Source organism: Lithobates pipiens, unplaced genomic scaffold (assembly GCF_037356315.1).
Source record: "Lithobates pipiens isolate NorthernLeopardFrog02 unplaced genomic scaffold, aLitPip1_a1.2 Scaffold_13, whole genome shotgun sequence".
Lineage (NCBI taxonomy): Eukaryota > Metazoa > Chordata > Amphibia > Anura > Ranidae > Lithobates > Lithobates pipiens.
This window is the reverse complement of record NW_027507718.1, coordinates 415,221,667-415,238,911: the sequence shown is the minus strand read 5'-3', so window position 1 is coordinate 415,238,911 and position 17,245 is coordinate 415,221,667. Positions and strand designations below refer to the sequence as shown.

The window sequence follows — 17,245 nt, the reverse complement described above, 5'->3', positions numbered from 1 at the left end:
TCGCTGGTGATAATGATGGAGTTATTGCAAACACATTTTCAAAGGCTTTTTTTGTGATATCAAGAATAAAATTATTATGCTTTTTTTTTTTTGGACAAGTTACCACAACACCATTATCCTGTATTTTTTTAAGATCAAAGCTACAACTATGTTGGTATCCCTTTTCAATTTTACATTGTATTTCTTTAAAAGTAACTGCCTACTCCCAAACTGTCATTTGAAGTAAAACACATAGTCAAGTATTATTCTCTAAAAATTTTTTTTATTGTGCATTAAAAAAAGAAAACAAATAAAATTAGACATGCTATCTGCCAATAGAATGTAACCAAAAAGTGCATTCTATGCATCCAAAAATATAGAAAATACAACAAATCAAATCATTATTATCCAACCAAAAAATAAAATAAAAGCATTATGCATGTGTCCTGCTTCTTAATGTAGGGGTTAACAATGCAAACATTTGGTGAAAGCAGGGGTCTGTCATCCAGAGATAATTCCGAAAAACATCTGGATTATTCTCCTGGAGCCCCCGCAGCAAAGGCATATGACATAATTGGTCACGATTAATAAAGCAACCAATTTTTCATCCAAGAACTCCTTCTCCTCCTGTTCCTTGACTTGGGTAAAAGTAATAACTCCAGGGCCTATAATAACATGTTATCTCCTTCGATTCCACAACACGTCTGGTTGACGAACGGCCGTTCAGAAACTAACTGAAAATCACAAAATGAAAAGCACGAACTGAAAAGCGATAAATGAAAAGCACGAATCAACACTCAGCAAACTTTTACTAACAGGAAATTAGCAGAAGGAGCCCAAAGGGTGGCGCTAAAGAACTGAAAAACCACATAGTACGTCACTACGTTCGTGTTTGTTGGCCGGCAATTCCTTGCCGGTATGCAAAACAAAATCCAGGCACACGCCTTTGGACAAAAGTCTGAGGTTTTGTCTGTGGAAAATCCGATCCTGTGTACGAGGCTTTATTATTAAAACTGTGCTGACCTTACTGACGAAAGACTTAAATGTGCCACCTTGTTTAACTTTTTTTTACTTCTTACAGAGGATTAGAGGTCATCTGAAGCCTGACAGTTGCTGTCTCTGTCAAATGCTCTAGCGTATACACTGCATACTTAGAGGCTAGGAAACAGTGTGTAAGTCCAGGCATTTGAATTTACAATGTCAGGTGACCTCTGACTCTTGATTCAAGCTGCCAAACTTGTATTTAGGAAAAGGTAAAAATGGGGCACATGCAAATATTTCATAATTAAAGCTCCACTATTATGATAATTCATAGGGCCTTGTTGTTTAAATCCCCTCCCACATCCCTCAGTGGTAGCTACATACATAAATATTTACAGACCCATTCAAGAGGTCTTCACTGGCCACATCTGGTCCTGACCACATCTATCTCCTGCTATGCATTATCATGATTCGACCTATTCATTTCTGTGACTGGATGACTGAAGCTTCCATGAGTACAACTAGCATATGTATGAGTTTTGCAAGGACAGCAGGAGCTAAACATGGCAGGACTTATTTTGTGCACAGTGAAGATTTCAGGATCTGGCTGAAGGTATGTAATTAGGCACGTAGGAGGATGGAAAATGTAAAGGGCACTTTACGAAAGTTAAGTTGTCCTTTAAGACTAGATATTTATATTATTGTACAGACTGGTCCTGACATACTATTTTACAAGCATTGGATTCAGACAGGGCATTGGATTCAGATTCTCCAAGGGTCACTGAAATTGTCAATGGGCACACTGGCTCAGGTTTGGTAACACTGCACAAGACACGGACCACCTTCAGGAAAAAAGGAAAGTACACAGACTTGAGAATCCATACACATGAAATCCAATGAGAGCACCAGACAAAAATCCAAGAGTCCAGTAAAGCCTTTGCTGCATTCACTAACACTGGCATAACCTGCTCTCATGAAACTTTACCAGCAGTAAATCATAGTTTATTTGGCATCTGCTCAGCTGATTCTTTGCAAGAATGGTCAAAATTCTTAGGCCCTGTTAAAGAGGAACACATTTGGCTCACAAAACGCGTTGATTCTATTCTGCTATGAATCAATTTTATCATCCTTGGCTTGGATGCTTGTTTGATTCACTTTTATGTCTGACTGCATTCAATACCAATAATTTAGTCCTGGGTGAATACTAGTTAATCTGGTCACCAGCTGGCATCTGATTCATTCTGGATGTCTGCTCCTCTTCTAGACCCCCCTAATGGAAGCTTTCATTATTTATTAATACTGCATTATGTTGAATTCATTAGAAGAGTGTAATGTCATAAGTTGGCTTTAAAATAGATATGACAATTGGTTAGAAATTGGAAGCCTGGTAGGAATTTTCAAAACTGCAGTCTGTTGCCTTATGAGTTTATGTGAAATCTCCCTTATTAGCTGTAAAATATTGTAATTATAAATATATTTAATTTAGCTTGTATCTATGGAGGGCGTGCAACTTAGCTGCACAGAAGTGTCTATTAGACAGACAATTTGGTGCCTAAGCTTGTATATACAAACAATGGGACCCAAACCTCATTGTTCTACACATACTTCAAAGGATCCTATAATTGAATATGCAATGAGGGGCCGTGGCGAAACCATCATCAATACTTAACTTTCCTGAAGGTCATGTACCTACAAGTTAGGTCTCCCACTCACAATGGTTGGCCAAAGATTTGCATTAAAGGGGGCAGGCTTATGCAAAGTATAGGGATTGGAGATGGAGCCAATCCCGAACCAGGAATAAGGAAGCTCACCAATCAGAGTAACGCCATGCCAACCAATGAGGCATCAGCACGTAATGATATACACAGACTAGATGGGAGGGAAACACACACTCTATGGCAGAGCAGTCACATGACTAGAACCTCTATGGCAATGGTAAATATGGGAAATCTTCCTGTACTTGTATCTAAATATGTTGGTCTTAAGTATTTTATGTCCTACTGTTTATAGATGAATGTTTTAAGGAATATACTCTGTATTCATTCATGTAATCCATGATTTTTACCCTTTTCCTGTACAAATAGATTGTGTGTATTAGTCTAGGCCTACTTTACTATATACCAATATATTTTTGTTATTGTGTTAAATCTTTCACTCGTGGTCAAAGAACTCTCATTTAACCCAGATCATATCTGAAATATATTAAATTTAAAATATAGTTAATGGGTAACATAATTGGTGACACATGAAGCTGAGGACCAGGACTGAAAGTATTTTAATTTAATATAATCCCGGGATTTGTGTAATGCAGATTTCGATTATTGGGCTGGATTTTAAAGTCAGTTTTCCGATAGTTTGGAGGTCACAGCAAGTTTATCTAGGGAAAAATATAGGTAAATGTTTTTTGTTTTTTTAGTGAGGATCAGAATAACTCTAAGGAGAGAGGATACACCACATATTGATTTTTTTTAAATATCCCGTAATTATAGTTGAAAAAGTACATTGGACATACCATTATAACCAGTCAATGTAATGGGGAGGAATTACTTAGCAGGAATAATTTTGTTTGTATTTATTTCTTTTTTTGTGCTCACCAAGCTTCATTGCTATCACTAACCATTTTTTAAATGTGCTGTATAGTGAGTACATATGTGTTTTATTTGAAAGACACTGAAAGAGTGTGGTCTTGGTTGTTTTGTTGAAAAGGTTCAATAGGTTTTTGTTTTTTATTTAAATGGTGTGTCCATTAAAGGCATAGTATTTGTGTGTAGGACATTGAAACTGAGCTACAAGAGAGTTGTTTGTTTTTTTGCTGTGGGAATTTACAAGCAGTAATATTCTCATTGCTTTCTGTTAAAATACCAAACTGTGGAAGTCTGGTTTTGAACCTAATATCTGAGAACAATTAATTTTAAAGTGTAAAATAAGGTGCATTTAGCATACTATTTTATACCTTGATTTTTTTGGGGGGTTAGGAGAAATCCTACCAATAATTTGATAAGCTCAATTTGTCGTATAGTATTTTTTTGTATGTTTTTTTAAAACTGAATTGGGTGTAACTGCTATTGGTGTAAACACAGCTGTGTTTACCTCTCTATTGTCTACCTGGAGGGTTACCCTATTGTTCCTTGTGTGCTTATCTCCGCACTATTATTGTGGTGTGTATACTGTACATACTGTATCCCCATCTCTATTGTTCAGGACGTCTCCTCTATCTTTTGTTTCTTGAGTGTAGCCTCTGTTCTGTGAAGTTACTAGTGTACTGTGTCTCCACTCTTGTGCATGTTCTAAGTGGTAGACTACTGTGTCACATTGCCGTATCATCACTGAACTTGTATATCATGGAGAAATTGATGGCCAGGAGGTTAAAAATAGCTTTGAAATAATAAGAGCAATGGAGGAATCTAAAAGCCCATGGCATCAGGCACAGGAGTATGTAAATATAAAGCTTAAAAAGAAAAAAATACAGCAAATGTGAGGGGAAAACTGCACTAATTTTAATTTCAATTACAGTTATTGTTGCAAAAAATATCTCTCAAGGAGGATCTAGAAATAGTCAAAAGTAATATCAGTACTCTTTTGCCCTGTACACACGGTTGGATATTCTGACCACAAAATCCGTCAGATTTTTTCTGACAGATTTTGGCCGAAACTTGTCTTGCATACACATGATCGGACAAAGTTGTCGGAAAATCTGATCGTTCAGAACAAGGTGACGTTTATTGCGTACGACATGATTATGTAGAGGCTAGTAGCCAATAGCTTTGGTCTTGTAATTTAATCTGAGCATGTGTGGCACTTTGTCCGTTGGAATTCTCTGCAAACGAATGGAAAAAGTCTGATCGGATTTTGTTGTTGGAAAATTTTAGCTACAGCTCTCAAACTTTTTCCATCGGAATTTCAGATGGAAAAAGTCCGATAGAGCCCACACACGATCAAATTTTCCGACAACATAATCCGATCGGACCTTTTCCATAGGAATTTTCAACCGTGTGTACAGGGCCTAAGAATTTCTATGACAAATTTGAATGCTAGCCACCAGCAACCAACAATAGAAAACCAAAACAAGCAGGGAGAGGTTGATCAGCTGGCATGGGGCTGAAGGAGGCAGAGGAGTGAATGTAAACAATTGCCTGCATCTTCCAGCCCAGGGCAGCTTGTGCAATCTCCACATACCATAGATTGTAATGCAACCGTTTTGAGTATTTCTAGATGAAACAGGTAATGATCTCCATCTGGATTATGGGCTAGTTTCAACAGTTCATTGAAAGGTGGGAGCTCTTTTTAAAGTGCCCCTATATCTCGTATGAAGACAGAAAAAGTTGTTAATCAGGATTCAGCCATTGAATATTCTCAGCCTAACAACACCACACCAGTTGTTAAGAGACGCTTTAATACTTTTCGAAAAGATAAAGTGCTACACCTGTAGGTTATGCAGTCACATCGCTCATTTTTTTCTGTGTTCTGGTGAAAAGATATTAAAACAGAACCAATATACAACAAAGAGGTGTGACGTGGAAGTGTACTCACCATGCTGGGGTAAAGGGCCTAGGAGTAATAAATATGAAAATACGAGATCATATGCCCCTTCCTCAACTATTAAGGCCGAGAATGAGGCTTTACAGTATGAGATTAGGCAAATGAAACAGGTACGGGATGAGTTTGTGAAAGCGATCTATTCCTTGAAAAGAAATGCTATTGAATTCTTGAATTGGAAAAATGGAAGCAATAACTTGTCCATTGGGAACCAAATCAGTACACTAAAATCGGGAATGAATTAAAAGATATAAGTTATGTTTTAGAGGTATATGGCATTTTAGTTTCACTAGATCAAAGTGGGAATGTCATTGACCATGTACACGTAAGAATGTTGTATTGTTTGCTTTAAATAGGTTAAAGAAAAAAGGGGGATAGAGTAATAACTGTTGTGTATAAGTTTTCTTTTTTTCAGGTTAAGTGAGTTCCTGAAAATATATTTACATATAAAGCAGCTGTATGTCGATAGCTGTACATATACATAAATACACACATCTAACAGAAGGTAAAGTATAATATTCAATTTTATTTTTCTCTTTCTTTTGTATTCTCCCAGTGGCCAGAAATACTTGGAAATATATTTACAATTACCAAAGGTCTCTCTATCCAGAATGTATGGGATTCAATCTAAATTAATGTGTGTCTGATTGATGTAATAGTTGTGCATGGACTGTCTGTGTAAACAAAGATTCTTTTTTTAAGGGGTGTGTACACACCATTGTTGGATGGCCATCAATAAGAAATGTGATCACATTAACCTCTCATGCTTTTATTTTTGTTTCCATTAATGAGCTCAGTACTGGTACCAGTTTACATTTATACTTTTTTTTTACAAATTTAAATTTATTCTCAAAATAAATGAACCTGTGCACAGATATGAGATCTTGATCCCTATAACTCTGAGAAACTGTAGGGATTTTGCTTTTGTTTTTTTCTCCTTTCCTAGGGCTTTGAGGGAAATTTCATTCAATCTGACACTGGGGAAGTAGATGATAATATATTATTTTGCAACTTACGACATCTTATGGATTCAGTATGTGTTGTGTACTTCCAAACTGACTCATGTCCTGTTAATATGCATGAAGGTTTTATGTCTACATATTGTCTTCTTAGATTTTAAGTACTTACAAACCCAAAGTTTTCCTATAACTTTTTGTTTGTCAGAGTACAGATATGTGGGCGTCTCTGTGCAGTTTTGACTGTACTTACTGTTGATGGACTCATTATCTCTGCTGGGAGGTGGTTCCAAGCTGTAGTCATTGGAAACTCAGAGAGGTAGGGTGAGGTGTTATTAATGTTTTTTGAGTTTTGTATTTTAGGGTAAATGCACAAACATGGACGGATAGTCCAGAGAGGACCCAGACTGGGCAAATTACTGTGAAACACAGAGGACCTTAAAGCATAGTTTTTTATGTTTATTTTAAGGAGAAGCCTTGAATGGAATTAATTGCAGTCAGGCCTAACTAAATTCTAAAATATATATTTTTTTGGTGGTCTGTTTCATTAAATAGAGTTTCTGTCCTCTCTCTAATACAACTTCTTGTGGCCAGCTTGACTTACAAATTGATCTTCACTGAGAATCAATTAAATGTCAATCACTACCGAGAGAGGGCAGTGCCTTGTGTATAGCTGCAATGTTTGAAGGCAGTTTCAATTGTTTTTTTGTTTAACAAAATACAGATTCAATGCTCTTTAACAATTTAAAGAGAAAGGGGTATCAAAAATCTCAGGTTGAGGCAGCATACAAATCTGTATCTTTTTTTTTTTTAAAGAAAACATTTTTTTTTACATTCTTTTCTTTTAATGTTAACTATTTTTCTTTCATTCTGATATCACCTTTATTTTTTGGTGATTCTTGAGTTTGGTTTCGTTATGGTGAAAAAAAAAGAGGGGGGTATGGGGAACATTTAATGGAGAACATTTAAAACAGTTAAAAATATTGATATAGAATATTAAATAGCATTTTATAGCATTTTGGGGATTTGGCCAAGTCACAACAGTTCTGTTTCTGTTTGTATTTCTCTTTTGGCATTGGCTAATTGTTTTATATAAATTTATGTCATTGTAGCTATTACCAACTATGACAATAGTAACAGTAACACCAGTGTTTAGCAACAGTCATGTGACTATTTTCTTTGTATATGTGACACACAATCCTCTCTACAGTCCTAATATGTGGCAGTGATCATATGTGGTCATTGGTCATTGTTTTCTGTTGGTCAGTTTTCTTTTTTGTGCCATAACTAAGTTCAAAGAGCATTGCTTGAATATCATATAGATATACTGGGACCTGTGAGACTCATAGTGATTGGCAAATAGCAGGGAGTATAGTACAATTGTACTTAAGAGTAATTTAGTTTGATTCTTCCTGAAGCCACAAGTGGTGACATCACACTTATCCGTATTCTGAATTCAAGTTATTTTTGTCTGCTTACATGACGCTGCCTAATCTGCACCTCTTAAAGTTATGACCTCTTCACGGTAGCCAAGGGCGGAGCTATATGCACAAAACTTTGGCACCAGCCAAGGTTAGCCCATCAGGGTTGGTATAACTGAACACAATTTCAGTAAAATTAGTCAGAAGTGGCAGAAAGATCCCCCTGGACACTTGAGGGGTCATATATACACACAGTGGTATTCAGCAGAAGGCGGGGCAGAGTTACTTGCAGGCATATGACAATGGAGGAAGAAAGATGGGGATGGAAATCAGACAACCTGGTTGAAGGGCATAACCATTCTAATTGTTAAACGTGTCAACGGGAAAGGGTCTCGTTATTATGTTGCAGTATATCTATAATAATTCTAATCGAAGGTCCTTAATACTCAGAATGACAAGATGAACATTTATTTGAATGCATATGTCTTAAAAGTACTCGTGTTTTTTTTCTCTACCTTTGTCCACATTAATAAAGTATAATCTCAGAAAGCCAGGAAAGCTGGTCCAAAGGCCATTACTGTATGCTGTATCCAGTTGGAATTACCATGGAAGGCTGTCCCACAAGCAAGGGCAACATGACCAGATTGGCATTATGGACTTTTGTACTATTATTATTGGACTGTTGGGAACAAGGATCCTTGTGTTTTTTTTTTCTTCTTGTTTTTTTTTTGGGTGTTTTGCCTCTGATGATTTTTATTATGGACTTATTACATCCAGAACAAGTGATGACTACCGATACTGGGATCCAGAAATGTGGACTGTAGAGATGGAGAGTTTAAACGTTTTTTTTTTCGTTTTTTATTTCAGAACGCAAAGCCAAAAGTTCCAAATATTAAAAGAGATTACAAATAAAGCATTATTTTAGGTGTGACCGAGTCTCATATTCTCAACTGGCCACAAGGGGCCATCTGTTGCCTTATGAGTTTATGTAAAATCTCCATTAATAGCTGTAAAATATTGTATTTATTAATATATATAATTTAGCTTGTATCTATGGAGGGCGTGCAACATAGCTGCACAGAAGTGTCTGTTAGACAGACAATTCAGTGCCTAAGCTTGTGTATACAAACAATGGGACCCAAAACCATTGTTCACTTCAAAGGATCCCATGTTTGAATATGCAATGAGGGGTCGTGGCCAGATCATCATCAATACTTAGGTCATGTACCTACAAGTAAAGCCCCCCTCAAAATAGTCAAAACTTATACAAAGCATACGGTTTGGAGATTTAGGTAATCTTGAACCAGGAATAGGGAGGCCCACCAATCAGAGCCACACCATGCCAACCAATGAGCCTGTAATGATATACACAGACTAGATGGGAGGGATGGGAGGGAAACACACACTCTATGGCAGAGCAGTCACGTAAATGGAACCTCTATGGGAATGGTAAATATGGGAAATCTCCCTTGTACTTGTATCTAAATATGTTAGTCTTAAAGGGGTTTTAAACCTTCATGTTTTCTCATCTTCATCCTATGCATTAAGGTGAAAAAACACCTGGCAGTGACCTGCCCCCCGGCCCCCCATTTTACTTACCTGAGCCCTGGAACTTGACCCGCCAGGGATGCACTGTCTCTCTGCCCAGGGTTCTCGTCTCTTGAGTGGATAGATTGATAGCAGTGCAGCCATTGGCTCCTGCTGCTGTCAATCAAATCCAATGACGTGGCTGTCGGGGGGTGGGTCCGAGTCATACATTTGTTGGCTATGGGTGCCGAATGCTAGACTTAGGAGTGCATCCGCAAGGTTATCTGATATGGGGAGGAGCCACAAGAGCCACCGGGGGACCCCAAAAGAGCAGGTTCGGGGCCACTCTGTGCAAAACAAGCTACACAGTGGAGGTAAGTATGATATGTTTATTATTTAAAAAAAAAACCCTTACAATCACTTTAAGTCTTTTATGTCCTACTGTTTGTAGAATAATGTTTTAAGGAACATACTCTGTATTCCTTCATGTAATCCATGATTTTTACCCTTTCCCTGTACAAACAGATAGATTGTGTGTATTAGTCTAGGCCTACTTTACTATATACCAATACATTTTTGTTATTGTGTTAAAGCTTTTACTCATGGTCAAAGAACTCTCATTTAACCCAGATCATATCTCAGAGATATTAAATCTCAAATATAGTAAATGGGTAACAAGTCCCTAAAATGTCCAATAACTCGGTGCATTAATTAGTTTGCTAGCAACGACACAAAACTGAAACATCAATTTTGGACAGAGATAGTCATGAATAGCATTTGCTGTTACCTACATTATGATAATAGCATTCAAACACAACCCAATATTTCTAAGCATCTGAGTAAATCAATCAATCTCTTGCTCACTCAATGATCCATAAAAGTAGTGATGATTGCTGTTTCGTGCCTGTACAGCATGTGTGTATTGGGAGATTCAGCAGAAAGACTATGGAGGGTCATAGCAGTGTGTGGCTCCAGCAAGGACTGGAAATCTCTTATTTCTTAGTGAGAGATCTTACCAGTACAGCTATTCTTAGAATCGTTATGGGGTAGACACTTATTGTTTGTCAGGAAAAAGAAAATTTGCTGTTTGGCTCAGCATTTTCTTCAGTAAATTTAATTCACAAGCTATTGTCCCTTGCCTTCCGAAAAATGGGGGCAAAAAACAAACAAACATTAATACAACACATAGATGCTCTATTTTCACAGATAACTATAAACTGCACACCTATACTACAAACAGAATGTACTTAAGATACATTATGCTTTGATTTATGAGGTCAAATTGGGAAAAACTTCTACTGTATCTTAGAACCTTGCACTAACTCTCATGGAAGTATCAGCAGTTTTCTACACAGGAGAATTACTGACTCTCATGCAAGCTAGCAAAAGTCTGTGACATAGGCAGACATCCTAATGTTCAGAATTTTTCCCAAAGTTATGTAAACTATAGCTGCATTTTTTCAGAAGTAGAGTTTATAAAAGTAAAGTTTTTACTGACCTGTTGTAATGTTTTCATTTTAAGGATTGATGATAAATCCGATTTATTTAGAAAACCCTTTAAATATAACATAAAAATATCCATTGTAGCTAAAAACAAGGGGGAACTAATTTGAGCAACTGCACTGATTAGAAAATGTAATTCAAAGTCTCCGACTTATATTAAAAAATGTTGGGCTACTAATACTGGCATTGCAAACAGCCCTTTACTGATACCAGGTCAAATCAGATAAACATTTGATTTCATATTTACAGACACTGTTTTTTTATATATACAGTTATATTTTTACATATATTTATATTACTATTTAGGATGCTACAGTATAGCTTATATGTTTTAAATGTTGATTTTAGATTCTGCAAACACCATTATTTTAATCATAAATGTGAGAGAGACTAGTATTAAACAGTACCGATCATTTAGTAAACCCACACTTGTACAACCATTTAAAATAATCAACCAAAAAATGTAATATAGTTTTCTCCCTTATACAGTAGTTGGCTAATGCAATGTGATGTATATGACTTCATCTTTATTATTGCTTGCCAGTATAGGCAATTTCAGACAGGCACTTTCTGCACAGCTCTTGACAATTACAGCACAGCACTGATGAACATTTAAAGTAAGCTCCATGGTTATAAAGGATCACACAAATGCATGCTTTTACATTCTTTATGAAAGGGCTTATTGTAAAAATGTGTAGTACAGAATCTGTCAGTGCTAAATGCTGCATGTAGTTTTTTTTTAGCTGGTATCTGCCAATATACCTTTTTCACAGTGAAGAAGATGATTTCAAGATAGAAAATGCAACTACACTCGTTACAATGTAACCGCTGTGTTACAAATGAGGTCACAGGCCATGCTGAAAGTGCTCATCTAATATTGCCCAATATGTGATTATTATATTGCACACACCTCAATGGAAGATCCAGATTCAACATAGGTGTTTTTTTTTCATTTAAGCATATGAAAATATATATTTATTTATTTAATATGGATAAAGTGCTCAACTTCACCACATTTCCCTTTTTTGCCTAAAAGCATGATTAATAATAAAAATAATAATAATAATAATAATAATAATAATAATAATAATATAAAATAAACATGTGGTAAAATATGCGTTTTCTGTGGTATGCAGCATGTCTTTAAAAGAAACCAGTGTTCAGAGGATTTATGGAAACAATACATAGCCTGAGACTTACAGTAACAAGAAAAACCTGGGTACAAGGTATGCATTATTTTCTAGTAAAACGCTGTAGTACAGCTAAGCCATACTTGTTCTCAATTTCATATGCAAACAAAAAAATGTCTCTTTCACATGCAGTTGCCAATCTTTCTGTTCCCAACTGTCAAAATGTTTAAAAACCTATTGCCATCAAATAAAGATGCCAATGGTAACAGTTGAAAGTTGACAGCTGGTATTGTACTCTAAGGAAAAGTACAACATAACAATTTTAGGATGTGACAAGTACAGAAAGTATCAAGAGGTAAGACCAGTTCCAAACTTCTAAAATATGGATGCTGGTTGTAGCAATGGCTCTTGGGTTATATCCATTCTTGGTAAACAGTTATATGTTGGCATTCAAGGCCAATAAATTGCATTAGTCAAACTTTCCTGCCACAGGCTACACAGAGTATGTAAACTGTTTAATGGATGTTTAGTTTAGCATAGGTAAAAATATGGAGAATGGTGAATATCAAGATACTCTACAACAGGGATATGCAATTAGCGGACCTCCAGCTGTTGCAGAACTACAATTCTTATGAGGCATAGCAAGGCTTTGAGAGCCACGAGCATGACACCCAGAGGCAAAGGCATGATGGGACTTTTTTTGCAACAGCTGGAGGTCCGCGAATTGCACATCCCTGCTCTACAAGATCTGTTTTGAACTCATATATAAAATATTTTAAAGTGGCTAGAAAGAAAGAAGAGTGTAGGTTTTTGTAATGCACAATACAAAGATATTACCAATAGGAAGTACCCATTTGAAAACACTGATTTGTACATTTATATTACATGGATATTTCTTCTGTAATAGGAACTGCGATTATGTTCATCCACTTTAACACTCATCCAGTGGTCCTTCAGTGATGTATTATTTTCTTTCTGCTGTTACTAACACTTCAGCAATAAAATTAATTTGTGACCTTCCAATTATGTTGTCATGCAATAAGCACTTTGAAGAAGATTAAAGCAAAGAAAATAAACAGCAACTAATAGCATATGAGCAGTAGCATATGTTTACATTTTATAATCTTATTTCTTTTTTACAACTGTATACAACCTCCCCAGTCTCAAATACTAAAACTGCTAACTAAAATACAGTAAAAAATTATGTAGTACACTGGACATTCACAATGATTTTACTTAAAATTAAAAAGGTAATAAAATATCAAGTGCAATAATATGCTACCCAATGTGGCATTTTCATAATTACATTTGTAGGGTGGATATTCCCTGTAAACTCTGTCATAACAGTAAACAGTAGTAACTATTTATTGATAATAAAAACAGTGTTGAAGATGGGGACAGGAGTTGGACGCTACAGAAGCTGTACTGTGACTTTGAGGAACATGCTGTTTAACTACTGGACATCCTTCTGTACTAATACTAGACACATGTAAACATAAGATTCAAAATAATGAAAATCTCTCAGTTCACTATTGCATTATCAACTTATGAGCAAGAAAAAAATGAAGAGCAAACTCAAACAAAGCTTGAGGACTTTTTGTCAGTCTCAACATGCACAAGAGGCTGCTGTTCATGTCAAAACTACTCCTCTCCCCATACAAGTCAATGTAAAAGCCAATTCAACTTTAAGCAAATGTAGGCAGCTTAGCAGGTCAAATGCAGGTCAGAAATTGGTTAACTGCAAGTCAAATGCACCTGTCAATAAACTCTGATACCAGAAGTGTCTCAAACCGATTTCAAATGCAAACAGAATGCATTGGAATGCAAGCTGCATTTTCCTGTCGACACAAGCCCTTACAGAGTGCGACAAGCACAAGGAATATTCAGCCCTATGATAAGAAGCATGATCCCACACTCTGATATTTCCAGTAGGGTACCTACCCCATCCGTTATCACTATGACGGTGAAACTGTGAGCTATCGGCTCACAAAGACAACGTGCATTTTCAGGGCAAGCCTACAAATGGTTTAACTCTGTGCAACGCTTTCAGCTAACTTTTGTATAAAAAAAAAAAAAAATTAATAAATGTAAAAGCATTATACACATTGCAATGCTTTGATATAATGACCACATACGTCAACACTGCTGTAAAATACTGGCTATTAATATTTGTTTCAAATATCTGGAAAAAAAGAAAATTGGGCTACAAAACATCAGAGAATGAGTTTGAGTTATATTGTAAGGAACTTTAGTGCTGTTCTGCAGAAAAAAAAAATATTGAAATGTAAATATACTTGACATATAAATTTCCCTGATTCTCATATACTTTCACCATTCAGTGTTTGAAAAATAAAGCTGGTTTTACTAGAATCACTGAACAAAACAAAGATTAAACTTCTATAGTTCTGTAACTGAAACATAATCCACTGAATTTATTTTTGGGTCTCCATGATGTTAATTGTATACTTACGAAATTAGAAAGAATTTGTAGTACACAATGTTGCAATATCATATAAAAGAGTAACGTTCCAATTAACAAAACAGGGTCCCTTCCCCCCACAAAATAAAAACAAAAACATAAAATAGGAAATGTGTTCTCTGGTAACAGGTAGCCATTTTTCATCAGCTGCTGTCATACCTTAATACAAAGTGTAAATACTTTGTGGTCAAGAGGAAACTTGTAAAAGCCATGACTGCTACAGTGTCTATTCAAAAGCTCATTCTATTTAACAGAGTCCCCTCTCCTTAGACAAGAGGTGATTACTGTACATGTCAATTCACAAGTTATTAGTCATACATACTAGAACAATCTGAGTCTGAAAATGACAGAACATCATTTGGAATATAAAGCATCTAGTCTATTTCGATAGGACAAGCCCTTCAATAGCAAGTTCCCTATTTAGATAGGTAGCCCAGTATACCAAGTTAAATGTACCAAATAAAAGTGGAAAGACTATTCTAGACATTCTGTCGATTTTACTAACACTGTTGAATGTTTTCTTTGCCTCTTGAGGTTTTGCCTTGTTGGCATCTGCTGTGGCACTTTTTGATATTGTTGGGAGAGCGGAATCTTTAGTGATGTTTGGAGCATAGTTTGCTACAGCAACTGCATATGCATTGTTTTTCTTAATGACAGATGCTTTCTCTTTTTTCTGAAAAAAAAGATGAAAATGTATTTAAAAAAAAAACCCCACCCAAAATTTAAATAAAATAAAAAAATATATGGTGTTGTGCTCCAAATATGTAAAGTGCTATGTGCAAAGGTGGAAAATATGTGGATAATTACACATAAATAAATTTAGAAAATAGCAGAACTAAAATAGCTAAATACTGATGTGCATCAAATATACTGCAGGCAAACAGAAACAACTGTGCTAGCATAAATCAATAAAGTACATACCGTATATACTCGAGTATAAGCCGAGATTTTCAGCCTCTTTTTTGAGGCTGAAAGTGCCCCCCTCGGCTTATACTCGAGTCATCGCTGTCTGCCCGCTCGATCAGCGTGTCGAGCAGACAGACAGCGGCCCTTCTATTCAAAAGCCGCGCCTCCGGCTCCGCCTTCGCCTGTGATAGGCGGAACACTGAATTTCCCAGCAGCCTGTGTTCCGCCTATCACGGACGTCGTATCATCCTCGTACTACGGACGAGGATGATACGACGTCTGTGATAGGCGGAACACAGGCTGCTGGGAAATTCAGTGTTCCGCCTATCACAGGCGAAGGCGGCGGCGCAGCTTTTGAACTTTACAATGGCCGCCGACGAAGAGGGCACGGGACGGCACGGCACGGGACGGGACGGGACGGGGGCAAGGCAAGGCACGACACGGGACGGATGCAAGGAGGCAAGGCACGGCACGGGACGGAGGCAAGGAGGCAAGGCACGGGACGGAGGCTCGGGACAAAGGTAGGCTGGACACACACACACACACACACACACACACACACACACACACACACACACACACACACGGATGGAGACACACACAGGGATGGATGGATGGATGGATGGAGACACACACACACAGGGATGGATGAATGGATGGATGGATGGAGACACACACACACAGGGATGGATGGATGGATGGATGGAGACACACACACACAGGGATGGATGGATGGATGGACACACACACACACAGGGATGGATGGACGGACACACAGGGATGGACGGACACACAGGGATGGACGGACACACAGGGATGGACGGACACACACACAGGGATGGACAGGCATGTCTCACCCTCGGCTTATACACGAGTCAATAAGTTTGCCAGTTTTTTTGGGGGTAAATTGGGGGCCTCGGCTTATATTCGGGTCGGCCTATACTCGAGTATATACGGTAAGTGATGTGGATGTGAATAAAATCAACAATGCTGTCCAATTTTCTGAAAAATGAACATACAGTGCATACATAACACAGTGCCACTGCAAAACAAATAAAATACAGTCCGTGAATGATTTCGCATAAAACCAGAGTGCGAAAACTTTATCAAAACAAGAAATTTGCTGGTGATGATAATTGTACCAACATAAATGGTGATAAAGTGACTAAGTGATCTTTTATGTTGCCAGAACCCCCGCAGAAGATTGCAATGTTCGGCGCCGCAGAAAGAGGAGTTGGCCGCCGGAGAGAAGAGCGATGACATCCGCGTGTCAAGGGGAGGTCCAGATGAGCTCAGCTGGGAGCGCTCCCAGCTGACCGTGAGATGCGAATATCATCGCTCTTCTCTCCGGCGGCCAACTCTTCTTTCTGCGGCACCGAACATCGCGATCCTCTGCGGGGGCTTCTGGCAACAGTCTTCCAGGACAAGTGGAAAACACATTTGCAGCCCTGTAAGGTTACAGACCCAGCTTCACCATCTGCAGGATACAGTGCTTTGCTTTGGATACTATTGTATGCTGTTTACCTTACAGCAGTAAGGTAAGGAGCCACTGCACCCGGTGTTTGCGGGCACTCTGAAGAAATACAAGATCACTTAGTCACTTTATCACCATTTATGTTGGTACAACTATCATCACCAGCAGATTTCTTGTTTTGATAAAGACTTTGCACTCTGGTTTTATGTGAAATCATTCACGGACTTTATTTTATTTGTTTGGCAGTGGCACTGTGTTATGTATGCACTGTATGTTCATTTTTCAGCAAATTGGACGGCATTGTTGATTTTATTCACATCCACGTCACATCCACGTCACTTATGCACTTTATT

The 17,245-nt window shown here is 37.5% G+C and overlaps 1 protein-coding gene across 1 annotated transcript in view; it reads right to left on the bottom strand.

Annotated features, from left to right (window-relative positions):
* Positions 1 to 242: 242 nt before the first annotated feature.
* GABRA2 (gamma-aminobutyric acid type A receptor subunit alpha2) overlaps positions 243 to 17,245 on the bottom strand; it is a 261,837-nt gene continuing 244,834 nt past the window's right edge. Inside the window, exon 10 of the mRNA XM_077477538.1 lies at positions 243 to 15,185. Coding sequence (XP_077333664.1) covers positions 14,892 to 15,185 — 294 coding nt within the window. The 3' untranslated portion in view covers positions 243 to 14,891. The remainder of the gene's footprint in view (positions 15,186 to 17,245) is intronic.